Genomic DNA, 20,528 nt, shown 5'->3' with positions numbered 1-20,528 from the left:
AATTTTAAGTGGTGCTGAGGATTGAACCCAGTGTCCCATGCATGTGAGGCAAGTGCTATACCACTGAGCCACACCCCAACCTTCTTTTGGTTTACTTTATCGTGAAAAGTTTTTATTTCTTCTTCACTTTTGAAAGATGGCTTTGCTGGATATAGCAGTCTTTGCTGGCAATTGTTTTCTTTCAGAACTTTGAATATCTCATTCCAAGCCATCCTTTATTTTACAGTCTGAGTTGAGAAGTCAAAAGTAAGCCTTAATAGAAGAAGAGGAATTCATGCCTACAGATGCACAAATTTACCTCTAAATGTGAACTGATGTTTTTTACTTACAGCTTTTAATATTCTTTTCCTATTCTCTGTGTTAGGCATTTTGATTGTGATGTGTCTTGGGGAAGTTCTTTTTTGATCTTGTGTATCCAGGGTTCTATGTAGATGTCCATCTCATTTTTATAGTTTGGAAAAAAAATGTGTTTCACAAAGATTATTTTTTAAAAAAATTTAAATTGTTTTAATTAGTTATACATAATAGTAGAGTGCATTTATGCACTTTGTTATATCATACATAGATGGGATATAATTTCTCATTTTTCTGAGTGTACATGTTGCAGAATCATATTGATCATGTAGTCACATATATACATACAGTAATAATGTTTGTTTCATTCTACTATCTTTCCTATGCCCACATTCCATCACTTCTCTCTGCCTATCTAAGGTAATATTATTCTTCCCTAGTGCCCCCTGCCTTATTGTGAGTTAACATCTGCATAGTAGAGAAAACATTCAGCCTTTGGTTTTGTGGGATTGGCTATTTTCCTTAACATGATATTCTCTAACTCCAACCATTTACTGGAAAATGCCATAATTTTACTCTAGAGAAGATTCTTAATGCCATTAAATAGTATCTTTATCCTCTCTTCTATCCCAATTACATGTATTATCTCTTGATGTTTTTCCCAGAGTTCTTTGTGTATTCTAATAGTGATTTTTATTTTTCTCCTTTATTCAATATCAAGTGTTCAAATTCATATACTGTTTTCAATGTCTGAAGTTCTGTTTTATACATAGTACAGTTTGTTGGTGATACTTTCAAATGAATTTTTTGTTTTATCACTGTGTCTTATTTCCAGGAATTCTGATTGTTTTCTTTTTATTAATTCTGTACCAACCTGGTCTTTCACACCAAAGGGAGATCACTAAGTAGAGGTAAGAAGCAAGGGAAGAGAGGCAGGAAGGGAATGAAGAAATACTGGTGAATGCTACCAGCAAATCATATTTTTACATTGTGTACACATATAATATGTAACAATGAATCCTACCATTATGTACAGTTATAAAATGTACCAATAAAAATATGGAAAAAAGATAAAAAAGGTTTTTCATCTCATTTGCTCTCTTAAATCATTCCTTAGATCTTCTTTTAGCTCATCGAACATTTTAACAATCAATTTTTATAGTGTCTTTTGAATTTCATCTACTTCGTTTCTGCAGGTTCCTTTGTTAGAGGATTTTAAACTTTGGGGGGCATACTTATTTGCCTGTGGTCTTATGTTTTCAGAGGTCTTCAACTTGCTGTAGATAAGAATTCCTGCATCCTTTGATGTGTATTTGTCTTTTTTGGTAATAAGACTTGTGTTTTTGGTATATTTTAACTTCAGCACCTAAGCTTCTTATAATCTGAGTGTTGATTTCAACCTCCAAAGTTGGTCAGTTTGCTGCTGTAGAACCGCTGCAATTCTCTGGGTTCCTCTTAGCTATTATCTTGGGAATTCTGTTTTGTTGTATGAGTAGTTGTCTAGGAGTGGGACTTGAGGTCCCCCTCTAGCTCTTCCTCCATGGGGGCTTGGTCATTAAGTGGGGTTTTTGTCTCCTTTATCTTAAGTGTTAATGTATTATTGGAGCTTAAATGAGGCTATTTCGTACATGGAGTAAGATTCATTGTCACTTGGCTGAGATGTGGGTGTAGCTCAGCAGCAGGGTCTCTACCCTATGAACTTGTAATGTCCCAATTACTTCCAGCCCTCTTAGCACAAAGGGAAGCAAGCAATAGCAGTAACAGAGTAATCGTTATCCAGTTAAAATAAATGTTGGGTGTCTACTATAATATCTCTAAAACTAACTGCCAAACCAAAGGTTATGGTAGAGGTTAGCATTTAGGATTGTCCACAACAGTAAGCAGCCACAACTAGATGTGGCATTAAATAGCAGGTGTGAACTATGCCATCCACAGTATTAATACAACAACACCATGAGGGGTGGGAGGCCGGAATTATATATACTAAATAGTTCTAAAACATAGTAAAATTATGGTTCCTTAAGTGAAAAGAAAATGAAATAGGGAAACAAGAGAAAGTTTGAAATATTTAAAAAAGTGAACAGAGGGTAATTCAGAGAATAGCTGATAGCTAAAACAGAAAAAGAGGAAACAATACAATTTGACTATTAGGGAAGAAAAGGAAAAAGTAACAAGAGAAATAAAAACAAAGGTAGGAACACTTAAAAGCAAATCAAAACAAACCCACTAAAAAAAAACCCCTATCATTCCAAAGTCAAAATAACAATTGAAAAATGATAAAATAAAATTATATGAAAACCAATCAGTACAGCAAGAACACACACAGAATTTTAAAAAAGAAAAAACTGGAATATAATTCTTTTTTGTTTCTTTTTAGTTGTAGATGGACACAATACCTTTATTGAGGATTGAACCCAGTGCCTCACACATGCTAGGCAAGCGCTCTACAACTAAGCTCCTAGCCCAGATATAATTCTTTTTTTTTAAAATTTAATATATTTATTTATTTGTGGTGCTGAGGATGAAACCCAGGGTTTCACCATGCTAGGTGAGTGCTCTACCGCTGAGCCACAATCCCAGCCCCCAGAATATAATTCTTAATGAAAAATGAAGGACTTGTTTCTGCTGTGGTCAAAACTTTGACAAGGACAGATGTTCACTGTGTATGCTGTTGTGCCCTTCTTGCTGTTTCTTTTTGGGGTCTGTAACCCTATTTCAAGGACTGGGTGTTATTAATTCTGACTTGTTGTGTTTCTCACCAAACTTCCAGCTGGTGTAGCCTGGACCAAAGCTGGTTGTAGTAGCTCTCAGCTTCTTGTCTCACAGCATAAGATGGGACAGACTAGGAGTACTGACAATTGGAGTTTTTTCTGGACTGTGTCAGTGTGCTCCCAGAGCAGGGCTAATGCAGATTTCTAAATGAAAAATTCCAGCTGCTGGGATTTAGTTTGGAACATCCTTTGGAACTTTGTAGGGTGGTATTTACTCCAGAGATTAGATCCCACCCCCTGTTACTGGGAAGATGCCAATGTCTGGGTCTCAGGGACCTTCTGAGGTACATAGTGAGGGATCTAAACCCTAATCCACTGTCATGGATGTGAACTTCCCAGGAACAGACCTGGAGGGTAAACATGGCCTGCCTGACCAATTTCTGACCTTACCCCATTCTGAATGAGTGGGAAACACCAGACTCTCTTCCCTCAGTAATCCCAGTCTGGATTCCCCTGGGCACAGTCCTTTCTGTGCCTGTATCAATCACACTGGGCACACTCTGGACTCCATGGCAGACGTTTGCTGGGATAGGCTGGCAACATTATTATGAACTGCCCCCCTGCCGCTGCCAAGAGTTGCCACGAGGTGTCTTCAGAATGACTCACACCTCAGTTCTGCTTGCCAGCCAAGAGATTCAGAGTACTTTTCAATCAGCCTGCATACTGTCTTGGATCAATTAAGATCAGCCTCCCTGTCTGTTCCACAGGAGCTTTCATGCCAGATATATTCAGAGTGCTTTTTTCTTTTTCTGCTGCGTTACCCCTCTTTTCTGCAGTGAATAGACATAGTTGCCAAAGCTAGCACATCTCTAACACTTCATTTTTTTTTTAAATTTTTAATATTTATTTTTTAGTTCTTGGTGGACACAACATCTTTGTTGGTATGTGGTGCTGAGGATCGAACCCGGGCCGCACGCATGCCAGGCGAGCTCGCTACCGCTTGAGCCACATCCCCAGCCCACTAACACTTCATTTTCTGTGTTCAATGATTCTGAATTTCTGAGTTGCTATGATAATTTTACTGTCCACTGTTGAAATCCAGTGAATTCTGTCTATCACCCACCTTGCTGAGAAGCAGTACTCCCAATATTTAAATCTCAAGCCACAGAGAGACTGTAAAGTGCGACCTTCTTCTAATTCACCATCTTCCAAGTACTTCTATGCAATAAATTTGCTGTGTTGTGATTTTTGAAATTTGGCATTTAATGATGTTTCTTGTCGTGATCTAATATATACTCAGTCTGTAATTACTTAATAGTTTTGCACTTGTTTGTAATGGATTGAGATGTGTATTAAAATCCTGTATGATTGACGAAACTTACCTGTAAACTTATGCTTTAGGAAAGTTTGGGTTTTTTTTTTTTTTTTTTGGCTTGCTTGCTTGATTTTGTAACGCTGAGTATCCAGCTTAGGGTGCTGTGCATGGGAGAAAAGCAATCAGCTACAACTTCAGTGTGAAATGTGTAGCTTTGTTAATTGATATATAGACATTATGTTTATTATATATTTTTTGTGAATTGGAGGCTACAGATTTAGCATCTTTAAGATCATATCTCCTGCTTATGCTATATATATATTTCTCCCCCCCCAAATTTTATTAGAGTTTATCATGTGTATAGACAAGTCTATACATGATAATGCAATCAAACAACCAATACAATCACAACTGTATGGCTTAAATGAAGGACCACAAGGGAAAGTACCCAGGTCCAGTAATAAAAACATTACCTGAAACCTAAGCCCCTTTGGAGCTTCTATGCAACCTATAGTTCCCTCAGTGTAACCACCATACATCAGTTGTCTCTGTTTGAACTGGAATCATGAAATATGTGTACCCTGTTGTGTTGGTTCTTTTGCTCAACTTTATGTTTGTGGAACCATCCAGATTACTGTTTGTAGAAACATTTCAGGTTATCCTCATTGCTAAATAGTATTTCAGTACATGAATATATCACTTGTGTGTGTCCATTTTACTATGAGCCTTCTTGAACTTGCTGCTTTGTTTTCATATGGTTGTTTGGTAATATATTAGGGGAGCAGTTGGTGTGACAGAGAATGTGAGTCTACATAAGCAGTTACTGTTGAGTTTTCCACAATGGCTGAAAAAGTTATGAGACTCATTAACAATTTATACAAGTTCCAGCTGCTCCACCGTCTTCTTAATACATGGTGTCGTCAGACAGTAAAATATGGTGGGGTAATGGTAAGGCATTGTGGTTTTCCTGATGACTAGTGAAGTGGAATGTCTTTATTTTGATGTCTGTTGGCCATTTGGACATCTTCCTTTGGGCAAGGCCAGGCCAAATCCTTAGCCCAATTTTGAGAAGTTTGTCTTTTTATTGTTGTTTCTTAGGCTTTTTTAATGTAATCTGAATGTGAGTCCCTTGTCACTTCTGTGTATGCAGATACACTTACCCTGTTCTTACCCTGTTCTCATGAATGGAAACTGCTTTTAAAAATATCATTATTTTTCCCTTCTGGGTGTGATGGCACATCCCTGTGACTTGGGAGGCTGAGGCAGGAGGATCCAAGTTCAAAACCAGCTTCAGCAACTTAGCAAGGCCCTAAGAAACTTAAGGAGATAATGTCTCAAAATAAAGGACTAGGGATAGGGCTCAGTGTAAAGCATATCTGGGTTCAATTCCTGTTTAAGAAAAAAGAAAAAGGAAAGAAATCAATCCTGCTAATATATACTCAGTCTGTAATTACTTAATAGCTTTGTACTTGTTTGTAATGGATTGAGATGTGTATTAAAATCCTGTTTTTTGTGTGTCTTTTTTGTGCCTTTTGTGTGTGTGTTCTGTGCCTGGGAATCAAACTCCCATCTAGGCAAGCACCTTACCACTGAACTATACCCCAGCCCTGCCTTGTATGGTATAACCTAGCCACCTGAACATTATTTTTATTATGATATATCTTACCTATCCTCAACTACTATGTTTAGAGGAAACTCTCATCTATGAATGTGATAAATTTGTCTTCATTTGACTTTCATGATATTATTTGTAGTAGTTATTGTAGATATTGGTAGTATGTTAAAAAAGAATATTAGATATTGCCTCTTAATTTCTTTGTTCCTTTTTAAAAAAAATCTGTGTGTGTGTGTGTGTGTGTGTGTGTGTGTTAGGGATGGAAACCAGGAACCCTCTACCACTGAACTACATCCCCAGACCTTTGTATTTTTTGAATCAGGATCTCACTAAGTTGCCTAGGCTGGCCTCAAACTTATGATTCTCCTACCTCAGCCTTCAGAATAGCTGGGATTATAGGTTTATGCTTGGTACCTTAATTTTGATTTCATCTTTATAGTGTGTCTGCTTATTTATTTGTACATTGGATGTGCTCTGATTTTGCTTTTTTAAAAAAAATTCCTTTTCTTGTTAGATTTTGCTCCATTCACTACCTATATGTCTATGATATTTTTCAACCTTTGAACTCCTTGTAGTGTATTATTTGCAGAAAGGAATGAAAGAAGAATATTTTGCCTATTTTCTCTTTTATTTTTGAATTCACTCTTGCCAGCTGCCCATGCTGACAAGATGATCTGGGTTCAAAAGAGTCTGAGTCAACATTAGTCTAAGAAAATGGCAAAGAGATCACGCAACACATGGACATGAGTTTCTCAGGTCAAGGGTAGGACTGCTCTGTGACCTCAAGGGTCCTCTTCCATGCTGGAAGGCAAGAGAGTGTGCACCGGGAATCTATTTTATAGGGGGGCACACAAAGGAGCTTCAATGGAATGTTCCTCACCAAATAAGGCAGGAGATAGGGTTTCAAATGGGGGATGTCCGATCCCATTGGGTAATGCCCAAGTCCAGGGCTAGAGCAAACTTCTTTGCCAAGTTTAAGTGGAGACCACTTGTTTCGCACAGTGTGTGGCTTGCGATGCCAGATCAAACATCCCCATTACTCAAGGCTGAGAAAGGATGCTTAATCCATGGGTAGGATAGCTCCCACATTCTACTAACTCCCACCTATAGTCTAGCCATGGCTTTGTCACCTTTTCTGGGATTATGTATTTGATTATGTAGTCCAGCTTTAGATCTGTGAGATCATCATTTATTATTTATTCATGTTGGAATGGTGGCTGATAATTTTGATCTACTGTTTTTTGTGAGAATGTTAACACATTTTCATACTTTTGAATATCTTTAGAAACAGTACTTCTAATTGTATATAATTGTTATTTTTTTTAATGTAAAAATTTTTCCTGTAGCCAGGCACGGTGGCACACACCTGAAATCCCAGCAGCTCAGGAGGCTGAGACAGAAAGATCATGAATTCAGTGAGGCATTAAGCAACAAAGTGAGTCTGTCTTCATAAAATACAAAATAGGGCTGGGGATGTGGCTTAGTAGTCCAATACCTCTGAGTTCAATTCCCAGTATGAAAAAAATATGTATCTTGCAATAATGTTACTAATACATTCTCTGAAAGAGTGAACTGGGCAATGATAGATTTTTTTTTTTTTTTAGGTTTTTCTGCCCAAATTTAGAAGACAGTTTCATTGTAGTCTGGCCCTTTAAAATTGCCAGCTCTTATTTGCCATTCAGAACCTAAGTGGATTCAGGAGGACTTCTGCTACTGCCTCTGAGTTCATCTAGTATCTTCTCTGTTGTTATTGAAGAATATAGTCAAGCTCCCTGCTTATTTTAGGGGCCAGTACTACCTAAATATCAAAATGAGTCAAAGTATAACTCTTAAGAATAAGGGTGCAGAAGTCTTTAAATGTACTAGCAAACCAAATCCAGTAACAAAATGAATTATACAACATGACATTGTCAGATATATCCCAGGAATGGAAGGTTGGTTTAACCTCAAATCAATTAATGTAATGCATCTTATTAATATAATAATAATAATAAAATCACACAAACTTAATAGACAGAAAAAATGCATTTAACAAAAGCCAATACCCTTTCATAATAAAAACATTCTATAAACTAGGAATAAAAGGGAATTTCCTGAACATGACACAAAACATCTAGGTATATGCTTGACATCATAATGCTGCAAGCCTAGTGTTTTCCCCCTAAGATCAGGGAGACAAGGCAAGGATATCCACTTTTGCTACTTCTATTCAACATTATGGAGGTTTCAGCCAGAGCATGTAGACAAGAAAAAGAAAGAAAGGAATCAAGGTTGGAATACACATAAAAATCATCTCCATTTCCAGATGACATTACATAGAAAATCCTAAAAAATCAAGACACATATACAAGAGAAAAAAAATAGGGGCTGGGGTTGTGGCTCAGAGGTAGAGTGCTTGCCTAGCACATGCAAGGTTCTGGGTTCAATCCTCAGCATCACATAAAAATAAATAAAATAAAGGTATAAAAATATTATTTAAAATAAATAGAACTGAGTTTCAGCTAAGCTTGAGGATATAGGATTAATTGTGTCTTTGTACATGTGCAGCAAACAATCCACAAATGAAATTGACCCAGTAATATACTCCAAAAAAGTACTTTAGAATAAATTTAACAAAAGAACTTAATTTACATTGTGAAAATTCCAAAATAGGTACACAGTGATTTGTCTATGAAAGCGCATAGCCACATTTTTCATAATAGTCAAAGGTTAGAAATGGCTCAAATGTCCATTACTGGAGCAATGGGTAAACAATATGGTCTATCTGTGCAGGAATATTATTAGTAGAAAGTTATATTTAGATGTGCTACAACTTGGATGAACCTTGAAAACATGATAAATCAAAGAAACCACTCATGGGGCTGGGGATGTGGCTCAAGCAGTAGCATGCTCGCCTGGCATGCATGCAGCCCGGGTTTGATCCTCAGCACCACATACAAAAAAAAAAGATGTTGTGTCCGCTGAAAACTAAAAAATAAATATTAAAAAATTCTCTCTCTCTCTCTCTAAAAAAGAAAAGAAAAGAAAGAAACCACTCATGAGTCCATTGTATTGATTCCATTTGTGTTAAAAGCTATGGGGTGGTTATCAATAGAGAAAAAAAGCTAGATAATTCATTATTTAAGTTTAGGTGGGTAACAGGAGGAATAATAGCTAAAAAAGGTATAGGTTTTCTTTTTGCATTGATGACAATATTCTGAAATTGACTTAAGATGGTTGCACATATATAAAAATACACTAAGAACCATTGAATTGTTCACTCTAAATTGGCTAATTATGTAGTATGGAATTGTAACCCAATAAAGCTGTTAAAAATATAGTAGCCAGCTGTTTTACTAGCTGAATTGCCGTTATTTCTATATGTCTCCTTTTAGTACCTCTTTTTTATATCAGTTTTGCTCACAGAAACTTCCATTCAGGGTCTGGCCTTCTCCTCATGGCAATGAATATTTCTTGATTTTCTTTATAGTATGACTGTGGCATCTAAAACGTTCTCCTTGTTTTTTTCCACACTCTTTCCAGGAGGACTGGCAGAAACAGAATTAGTTACTCCTTTAAAGTATATCATACGTCTCTCATATCCCATCTGCTTTCCTTTGATGAGTCTGAGGGAACAGACATGGAGACTTGTAAAGCTATTCTATTTAATTTTATATAGGTTCGATTATTCCATATTTTTAAGTAAACACATATATACACATACACACACAAATTGCCCAAACATAATATTGTTTATTTGGTATTTTTTTTGTTTTCATTTTAGAGTGGGAATGAATATCAGAATCATGTTCTCATTTTCTCTAAGACATATGTTGTCTTAAAAGGTTGCAAGGATGTGGGCAGAAAGCAGAGAAAGAAGAGAGTGTAAGGACTTGGAGGTTAATGAGAATTGACAGTCCAGTTGAGCCAAGACTTGTACACATGTCTGTTTGTGCCCCAGGAAAGACTACTTGGGCTGTGCATATCAGTCATGTCTCTAAATGTCATTCATCCTGGTAAAGTTTATTGTGGCCTATCTTACCTTTAGATTTATGGCCCCTCTTGGATGCTTTGGATGAAAATCAGTTGGTAGGTGCAATAAACTTCGTTGGACATGGAGGAAATAAAAGTTACTGTCATGGAAGTATGTAGGACTGCTGTGGGCAGGTACAGTGCACTCCCAATTGGAAAATTCCATTGCCCTTGAGATGATCTTGGGTTTGTATAATTGTAGAGAACACTTGCAAAAAATTAAAATGATGTTATCTCATACCTAGATTCATGTAATGATTTTGACAATTTTAATTAGACTGAAACTCCATAGTGCTTAAGTAAAATCTCTCTAGTTGGAATAGGGCCAAGATTTTCCCAGACTTCCTCTAACCTTCCTGCAAGGAAGAAAATGGCCTTTCTTATTTCTCCATTCTTTTCCTCTAGCTCTGTTCTCATGGCTGCTTTACCAAGAGAATAATCCAGAGGAGGACTGGTCAACTCTTGGAATTTGAAGTCATAACCCATTTGACTCAAATTGTTTCCAAAATGTAATCATTTATTTCAAAGCATATGAATATTTTTATCACATGTCCTTAAACTAATTACCTGATTCATTCCAAGGTGGTAAATGATGGTTGTCAGACAGTCCCATGCCTTCCCTAGATGTCCCTCTTTTTTTTTTCCAACCAGTATTCCCAAATTGCCTGACAGGGCATTCAGTATCTCCTGGATCCTAATTTTCTGACAGAGCACTGAAAGAGAAGAAATTAATTTTTTAAAAGAGAATAGAAGACACCTTTATCATAAAACTGCAGCTTTACAAGGAGGAACCAAGTGGTTACAGTGAAGGCACATGAAATTTTTAATTTACTCCATAAATGGGATATTTCAATTAGTTAAAATGGAATTCAGCATTAGTTGGTATTCATTTCAACATATGGCTTTTAGTCAGAAGTATGACAAGACAGAGAATTCGTAGAGATCTGGGATCTTGCCAGGAAATCTGAGAGAGACTAGCAGTATTAACAAAACCTGTGCCGATTGTTAGCTATTTAGCAAAGAGCCTGAGACCTTACACATTGTCCAAAGGAAATAGTATTCTGTTAGGAAGCATACCTGTAAAGCGTTCTTCCTATTTAAACCAATGGAATTCAACTAAAAGTAGTTTACATAAAACACAAGGAAAATGAACAGCCCACAAAACCCCCAGCTTTCTTCATATTAAAAATCTGGAGGTAGTGATTGCAGCCTGATGCAGTCTCTCAGTGACATCACAAAGAACTCCTATGACATATAATACTCTAGGCTACCATCCTAGTGCCTTGTATTATATGAAGGTCACTGGATGTTGTGACTGAGCAATAGGAGTTTTGACAGCATGAAAGCTCTTGGCTTCAGTCACACTAATATATAATTTTCTCCCATACCACAGGCTGCTAACTCTACTTTTTTGTTCCTTGTATGTCCAGTTCCCTACAGTGCACTTTTCTACCTTTTCCCTTTCCATCAAAAATATTTCATCAGATTTCACCATTAATATTTTTGTTTGTGCTTTTAGCAGTTGTGATGTTCAGGAATGTGGCTGTGGATTTCTCTTAGGGTAATGGATGGGCCTGAAAAACAGGGATATTTACAGACATGTGATGTTGGAGAACTAGAGCCACCTCATCTCACTGGGGAAGATTCAGAATTTGAACTTAGAAATTCTTGCTATCGGGCTGGGGAAACAGCTCAGTTGGTAGAGTGGTTGCTTTGCATGTACAAGGCCCTGGGTTTAATACACAGCACCAAAAATTTTTAAAAAGAAAGAAGAAAGAAAAAAAGATATTCCTGCTATTACTGTGGATTGTTTTTAAATATTTACAGGGCTTTTTTGACCTTTTTTCTTGGGAAATGGTTTGTTTTGTAAAGCAAGCAGTTGCCAAGGTTCAGAAATCCTCTATCATTTTTGTTAGAATTGTGATTAACCAAAGTACCAGCTGGAGATTTGGAACTTTTAGCTATGTGGTCTTTTTTTTTTTTTTTTTTTTTTTTAAATTGCTGGTTTGGACTGTGCTTTATCAGCCAGACATGTTATATTTACTCAGGAAAGAACAAGAACTCAGGATTGTTTGAGGAATAAATTAAGAGGGTCTTAACCAGGTGAGTGTGGGTAAGCATCATCAGGCAGCCATCATAGATAATAGCTCAGCTACTTAATGAGGCACCAGCACCCCTAGAATATCCAGCTTGAGTATTATGTCCTGACAGAATATCTCTGATAAAAACTTGAAATCCATACACAAACCCTTTTTCAAGAGAACTTTCTCTTTACTTCAGATACCTCTCCATTTCTATACTTTTGTTTTCCCCTATTATTACAGAAAGGTTAGATGGTTGCTATACTTTTCCTCCAGTGATGTCATATTGTGGATTATTGGGATCAAGTTCCTTCCTATCTTTTTAAAAATTTATTTACAAATTTCTTTGCCCTTTAGTTTTGTGGCCTTAGTTCTAATTTTACCTACTATCTCTTGAATTTTTCTTATTTTATGTTCTTTACTTGCTTGTACATTTTCTTCATCAATTAATTTATTCTTTGAACTAACATTCATTGATTTTCTAATTTTATTATTTTAGGTTTAGAAGAATTAACAGGGTATATAATACATTGGCCCATTGTCCCAGATGTTGCACATGCATACAAACCTAAAATATAGTATATAATATTTAATGCAGTTACATAATATTTAATAAAATTATCCTGTCTGTGTTTCCTGGCCCCTAGATTTTTTAATACCTTTCATCTATCCTAACTGTGCTGTTTTTCTTGTAAGTTTATTTGTTCCACAATTTTTAATGCCTAATGGTTCCTAAAGTTTGATTATATCACACTGAATTAACCACAATTTTAAATCTTTAACTTATTTTTCTGTTATTGATGTGGTAGCTGGACATTGTTTTTTCATTTTTTTGGGACGGTTGAGGAGGTACTAAGGATTGAATTACCACAGAGCTACATTCTAAGACCTTTAATTTTTTTTTTAAATTTTCGCATTAAGTTGCTGAGAGCCTCACTAAATTGCTGGGAGGGTAGCCTCAAACTTGTAATCCTTATGACTTAGCCTCCTGAGTCACTGAGATTACAGACATGTGCCACCATACCCAGCTGTATGATCATTTTTTATTGAACTCCTCAGATGAATATAAACAAAACTTCCTGTCTCATCAAATGCTTCCAGTTTTATTTCTTCTTTTACATTTTATTATTTACCTTTTTTCAGATGGTTCAAAATTTGGGAATTCTTTGTGCTTTAATTTCAGTTTTTATTTCTATGTCTACTTTGGAATATTAATCTCTTTTGTAGAGTAAAACTATTTACCTTCTTATCTTGCAGACATACATTCCAGGAATCAAACCAAGAAGTTAATTTAAAAAAAAAAAACAATGGAAATGTGTTGATCTGCAACCTTGGATGATTATGTTATAGTTGTGATACGGAAGGCAAAAGTCAGTTTCAAACAAAACAGAAAAATCAGGAGGAAAAAATGCTTACTGTGAACCCACACATGGCTTTTACTCGACATCAGAGACTCAATACAGGAGAGAGACTGAATGAACTTAAAGGATGTGAGAAAGCCTTCATTTCTGCCTCAGACCACACTCAACATCAGACGGTTCACATTGATGAGAAATTCTGTGAAGATAAGGATCTTGGGAAGACATTTATTCCTGATTCAGAATTTCAGACAGTTCATACTGGTAAGAAAACATATGAATGTGAAGAATGTGGCCAGGCTTTTAGTTTGCAATCAAGCCTTACTGGTCATAAGAGAATTCATACTGGGGAAAAAACTTTTAAATGTAAAGAATGTGAAAAGGCATTTAGATGTCATTCACATCTTAGTTTTCATAAGCGAATTCATACTGGTGAAAAGTCTTATGGATGTAAGGAATGTGGGAAGGCATTTAGTTGTGGCTCAGGACTTATTCGACATCAGAGAATTCATACTGGTGAAAAGCCCTATGAATGTAATGATTGTAGTAAGGCCTTTACTTGTGGCTCAGACCTCACTCGACATCAGAGGATTCATACTGGTGAAAAACCCTACAAATGTAATGAGTGCAGAAAGGCCTTTAGCCAGCCATCCCATCTTATTAAACATCATAGAATTCACACTGGCGAAAAACCTTATGAATGTAAGGAATGTGGGAAAACTTTTACTTGTGGCTCACACCTAAGTCAACATCAGAAAGTTCATACTGGTGAGAAATCACTTCAGTGTAAGGAATGTGGGAAATCCTTTAGTTCTCGCTCAAATCATCGTCAACATCAGTTAATTCACACTAGTGAGAAACTATGTGAGGACAAGGAATGTGGGAAGTTCTCGCTTTCTGTTTCAGCTGTTACTCAATATCAGACTATTCACAATGATAAGAAAAAATATGAATGTAAAGAATGTGGCAAAACTTTTAGTTTACGTTCCAGTCTCAGTGGTCACAAGAGAATTCATAGTGGGGAGAAGCCATTAAAATGTAAGGAATGTGGGAAGGCCTTTAGGTTTCACTCACAACTTAGTATCCATAAACGAATTCATACTGGTGAGAAATCATATAAATGTAAAGAATGTGGGAAGGCCTTTAGTTGTGGCTCAGACCTTACTCGACACTGGAGAATTCATACTGGTGAAAAGCCCTATGAATGTCATGAATGCAGAAAGGCTTTTAATCAGCGATCGCATCTTATTAGCCATCAGATAATTCACATGAGTGGAAAACCTTTTGAATGTAAAGAATGTGGGAAAAATTTTGCTCGTATTTCACACTTAATTCAACATCAGAACATTCATAAATGTGAGAAATCCCATGAATGTAAAGACTTTCATAAAAAAGCCATTAGTTCTGATACAAAACATAGTCAACATCAGTTAATTCACACTGGTGAGAAATTCTGTGATGATAAGGAATCTCAGAAGATGTTTGTTCCTGACTTGGAACTTACTCAATCTCAGATACATCATGATAGGAAAACGTATACATGTAAAGAATGTGGCAAGTGTTTTAGGTCATGTGCAAGTCTTAGTAGTCACAACAAAATTCATACTGTGGAGAAAGATTTAAAGTGTAAGGATTGTGGGAAGGCCTTTGGTTATATGTCAGACCTTACTAGACATCAGAGGATTCATACTGGTGAAAAACCTTATGAGTGTAAAGACTGTAGAAAGGCCTTCACGTGTGGCTCAGACCTTACTCGCCATCAAAGAATTCATACTGGTGAAAAGCCCTATCAATGTAAAGAATGCAGAAAGTCCTTTAGTCAGCATTCACATCTTATTAACCATCAGAGAATTCACACTGGTGAAAAACCTTATGAATGTAAGGAGTGTGGGAAAGACTTTACTCGTCGTGCATACCTAACTCGACATCAGAAAATTCATACTAATGAGAAATTGTGTCAATGGAAGGAATGTAGAAAGGTCTTCAGTTCTGCCTCAGACCATAATCAGCATCAGGTCGTTCACAGTGGTAAAATGTTACATGAAGAAAACGAATGCAGGAAAACCTTTCTTCCTGACTTGGAACTTACTCAATGTCAAACTTTCCACACTGGTAAGAAAACATATGAGTGTAAAGAATGTGGCAAGACTTTTAGTTTGAGATCAGGTCTGTCTTGTCACAGGAGAATTCATAGTGGGGAGAAACCATTAAAATGTAAGGAATGTGGCAAAGCCTTTAGATTTCATTCACAACTTAGTGTCCACAAGCGAGTTCATACTGGTGAGAAATCCTATGAATGTAAAGAATGTGGGAAGGCCTTTAGCTCTGGCTCAGATCTTATTCGTCATCACAGAATTCATACAGGTGAAAAGCCCTATGAATGTACTCACTGTGGAAAAGCCTTTAGTCAAAGATCACATCTCATTAAACATCAAAGAATTCACAATGGTGCAAAACCATATGAATGTAAGGACTGTAGGAAAGCATTTACTCTTGAGTCACACCTAACTCAACATCAGAAAATTCATATTGGTGCTTTGTGGCACCTCTACTCTAGGGACATTCCCTCAGCTGATGAGAGAACTATGTGGCTCAACCTCTGTCAGTCTATTTCCTCCACTACCTGGAGGAACTGTAGAGAGGAGGCTGAGGGACCCTGGAATCCAGATATGAAATCAGTTACCTTTGAGGATGTCGCTCTGAGCTTTTCTGTAGAGGAGTGGGCTTTGCTGGATCCTTTCCAAAAGAAGCTCTACAGAGATGTAATGTGGGAAACCTTCAGGAACCTGGCCTCTATAGAAATCAAATGAAACACAGACTCTGAACATAAATAGGTAATCAAAACGTAGAAAAATATTCAGTAGTACTATAGATCCTATGGTAAACAAGAAAACTTCCTTGAGTAAAAAGCTGGTCAAAGTAATTTGTTTGGAGAAGTCCTCATTGGTCATTCACGTGTTAATGTTCCTTTCAGAGCTCATACCAGATACAAATGATATGAATGTCAGGAATATGGAGAGCAGCTATACAAAGGCAAGGAATATGGAGAGCAGCTATACAAAGGCAAGGAATATGGGAGTCCCTTAGTTGTTACCAGATAACATTCAGAGGAATGAAAGGACACTTTAGAATAAACATCAAGAATGGATACAAGGTGATAAAATGCTCAGATATTCCATTTTTAATGAAATTACTTACTACAGAAGACCCCTACATATGTGATCAATGTGGGAAAGACATCTGAGATCACAGTTCCGTCACAAAACACAGACAACACAAACTCTCAGTGTAGAGTATTCCTACATAAGTAAACAATGTAGGAAAGCCTTCAGTCATTGCAATACCTTTCACAAGTATGAAAAAATTCACACTAGACAACAACTCAAAATATAGAATGTGTAAATGCTTCATTACCACACAAAGTTTCTAGAAAATTTGAGATTGAATGGTGGAAAAAACTCATGTCAATGAAAGATGTGTGGAATGTCTCTAGTCATCTTGGTTTTGTTCATATATGTGAAAGAACAAAATATAGTCAGGGACCATGACTAGAAAAAGGTGCAAAACTCCTGATTTGGCCCATATATAACAATGCACAAAGCCCTGTAAATGTGAAAAACACAAGAAAGTTTTCAGGTTTTACAGATTCCAAGCCCTGTAAAAATTCCCCATGTAGGGGAAATATATGTAAATACTATTAAAAGCTTGATTCAATTGAAGTGGTGTAGAATACTGCAAAAAATGCAAAACCTAAAAAGAATGTAAAAAAGTTAAATATATATTGTGTGTATCAGTGACTTAATAAAAATTTTTACTCTTGGGAATAAATACTGAAGTTGGCTGTGTAGGTGTGTGCCTGTAATATCAGTGACTTGGGAGGCTAAAGCAAGAGGACCCTAAGTTAGAGAACAGCCTCAGCAACTTAGTGAGACCCTTTCTTAAAATACATAAGATGCAGATGTGCAGATGTATCTTAGTGGTTAAGAAAGCAACACCCACACAAAAATTCAATACCTGCTACCAAAACAAACAACAACAACCAAAAAAAAAAAAAGGAAAAGAAACTAAAGTTTGAGGTGATACAATTCTATAAGTTGTGTTTAAACAGTAGTGTATGGTTTTAATCAGTATGGACTGTTTAAGTTGAATCAGGGTTTTAAGTTACATACAGAGTTTGTTTTTTTTCTCCTTTCATTTTGAACTATATTGAATCCTTGGGAGAAATGAAATGTGTTCTTCATATGCCAGCTTGAGAGACAGGCCATTAAAAATGAGTTTAGGTTAGGCCTGCACAGTGGTGCATGGCTATAATCCCAGGGGCTCAGGAGACCAAAGCAGGATAATGAATTCAAAGCCAGTCTCAGCAACTTAGTGAGGCACTTAACAACTCAGCAAGACCCTGTCTCTAATAAAATATAGAAAGAGGGCTGGGGATGTGGTTAAGTACTCCTGGGTTCAACCCCCAGCTCCCTGCCCCAATGAGTTTATGTTAATAGTTGGAATTTTCCTACTGACTTTGTATGCAAGTTTGTTACATTTTATATGACTATAATCCACCTGTCATTTCTCTGAACTAAGGATACTGTTTATGTAAATTTTATATTTTTTATACTTTTTGACGTGATTCAAACAAGATTTCTATGACATCTTAGAGTATACTGTTTCCAAACAACTTGTATAGATTTAGCAAATGTTACAATTTTAATTTCTGAGCAGACATGCACATATCCCAACATAATCATAAATTAGATAAAGTATGCTTTTCCATTGAATTTCATAGTACTTATCATGAGCATAACTTTACATGTTTTTTTCTCTCATGAATTTTTCCTTCTCATTCTTATATTCTCTTCCTTAACAATACCGAAATATGCTGGTGTGAGTGCCCTCTGCAAGAGATCATCAGTACAATAACTTTTCCCACATAGGATACATTGACTTGTAACCCATCTAGGCACAACACATTTTTGGGGGGTAGTATCAGAGATTGAACTCAAGCGCAATCAAACACTGAGCCACATGCCCAGCCCTATTTTGTATTTTATTTAGAGACAGGGTCTCACTGAGTTGCTTACAGTCTTGCTCTTGCTGAGGCTGGCTTTGAACTCATCCTCCTGCCTCAGGCTCCTGAGTTGATGGGATTACAGACATGCACCACCATGCCCAGCTGGGAAGATTTTTATTTGGGCTTTGTATTTTGCTCAACATGAGAAAATTTAAGAAAATTTACTCCATAAATGTAAGGAATGTAGAAAGACCTTTTTTTTATGGCTCAAATTTTCATCATCACCAAGAAACTCATACTGGTAAGAAAATCTATGAATGCAAGGAATGTGAAAAGAGCTTTTTTTTCATGACTCAGAACTTAATTAACATCATTTCCTATACCAGAAAGAGACCCACATGAATGTGAAGAGTATGGGAAATCTGTATCTAGGACTCCACCATTTCTGTGACAGAAAAAATCCATACTGATGCATAACCCTATGAAGAGAAGAAAAGTAACCACATCTTTAGTTACACTTCATATTTTACTAAGCAGAAAATTCACCATGGTGAGAACCACTATGAATGGACACTTTGGGAACACCTTTAATCATGACTCAATGTTTGCTCAACAGCATAATATTTACACTATTGAAAAGTATAATGAATATGAAGATTTAGAGAATGTTTTCTTTAATTTTATCTATTATCATACAAAAACTTAGGAATAGTTTTATTTATAACAATATAACATTAATTATTAATTCATTAATTATTAATTCATTAATTCATCCTTTTGAGAATCACCAAAGTATAATATGGAAGGCATTCTGATATGGTATAGAATTCACCTATCTACAGAAAATTCACAATGCAATCTATATTTATTTAGGAAAGGATTTACTGATTCATCATCATTATGGAATATCAGGGTTAAGTTTTTTTAAAAACTTTTAATAAGCTGTTTCATCTTGCTCATAAGGAAAATGCAAGACATCCCCAAAATGCAAGAAATAAAACTAAGAATCAATAAAAAGGATGTCATCAAACCAAAACGCTTTTGCACAGCAAAGGAAATGATTAAAAGCATGAAGAGAGAGCCTACAGAATGGGAGAAAATCTTGACCAGCTACATCCAATAGGGGATAAATATCCAGAATATTTGAGAAATAACTCAAAAAGCTTAAAATCAAAAAACAAAAACCTATAACCCAATCAATAAGTGGGCAAGAGAACTAAACAAACTTCTCAAAAGAAGAAACACAAATAGATAACAAATATATGAAAAAATGGTCAATATATCTAGCAATTAGAGACATGTAGATCAAAACTACACTAAGATTTCATTTCCCTCTAGTATGAGCGGCCATGATTAAGAATACGAATAATAATAAATGCTGGCAAGGTCATAGGGGAAAGGTATATTTGTACTTTATTTGTGGGGCTGCAGATTAGTACAACCACTCTTGAAAGCAGTATGGAGATTGCTCATAAAACTAGGAATGGAACCATTATTTGACTCAGCTGTCCCACTCCCTTGAATTTTCCCAAAAGATCTAAAATCAGCATAATAAATCCACATCAGTGCTTACAGCAGTGCAGTTCACAATAGCTAAATTATGTAATCAACCCAGATGCCCATCAATAAATGAACAGATTAAGAAATTGTTGTATATGTGTATACAATGGAGTTCTACTCAGGCATGAAAAAGAATGAAATCATGTCATTTACCAGTAAGTTAGAAATGGACGATATCATGATAAGTGGAATTAGTCAAACTCAAAGACTCAAAGGTTGATTGTTTTCTCTCATAAGCTAGAGTGAAATAAAGAAAAGGGGAAGGGAAGGCTAGATAACATAAAGAACCAAATACAGAAGTTCACTGAATTAGATAAAGGGAAATGAAGGGAGGGAGGGGGAATGGGAATAGGAAAGACTGGAATGAGTCGGACATAATTTTCATATGTACATGTATGAACACATGACCAGTGTAAGTAACTTCCCATCATGTACAATCACAAGAATGGTTAGTTATACTCCATGAAAGTATAATATGTCACAATACACTCTACTGTCATGTATAACTAAAAAGAACAAATTAAAAAAAAATTAAAAAGAACCAAATATAGCTTTCCAGCTCTCCAGCTATCTTGACA

At 36.1% G+C, this 20,528-nt stretch overlaps 1 protein-coding gene and 1 long non-coding RNA gene across 5 annotated transcripts in view; one reads left to right on the top strand and one right to left on the bottom strand.

The window, feature by feature from the left end:
* Window positions 1-10,442: 10,442 nt before the first annotated feature.
* LOC106145390 (uncharacterized) overlaps window positions 10,443-20,528 on the bottom strand; it is a 53,499-nt gene continuing 43,413 nt past the window's right edge. For all 4 annotated transcript variants that reach the window (XR_013431173.1, XR_013431174.1, XR_013431176.1 and 1 more), the window contains one exon: window positions 10,443-10,659. This is a non-coding gene — a long non-coding RNA (uncharacterized LOC106145390). The remainder of the gene's footprint in view (window positions 10,660-20,528) is intronic.
* Window positions 13,341-20,496, top strand: LOC120887938 (uncharacterized). The gene is given in 2 exon segments (XM_021720320.3): window positions 13,341-13,362; window positions 13,365-20,496. Coding segments are annotated over 2 exon segments (2,853 nt in total). The 3' UTR covers window positions 16,196-20,496.

Source organism: Ictidomys tridecemlineatus, chromosome 15 (assembly GCF_052094955.1).
Source record: "Ictidomys tridecemlineatus isolate mIctTri1 chromosome 15, mIctTri1.hap1, whole genome shotgun sequence".
Classification (NCBI taxonomy): domain Eukaryota; kingdom Metazoa; phylum Chordata; class Mammalia; order Rodentia; family Sciuridae; genus Ictidomys; species Ictidomys tridecemlineatus.
The sequence above is the reverse complement of the archived record's forward strand: the minus strand, read 5'-3'. Positions and strand labels throughout refer to the sequence as shown.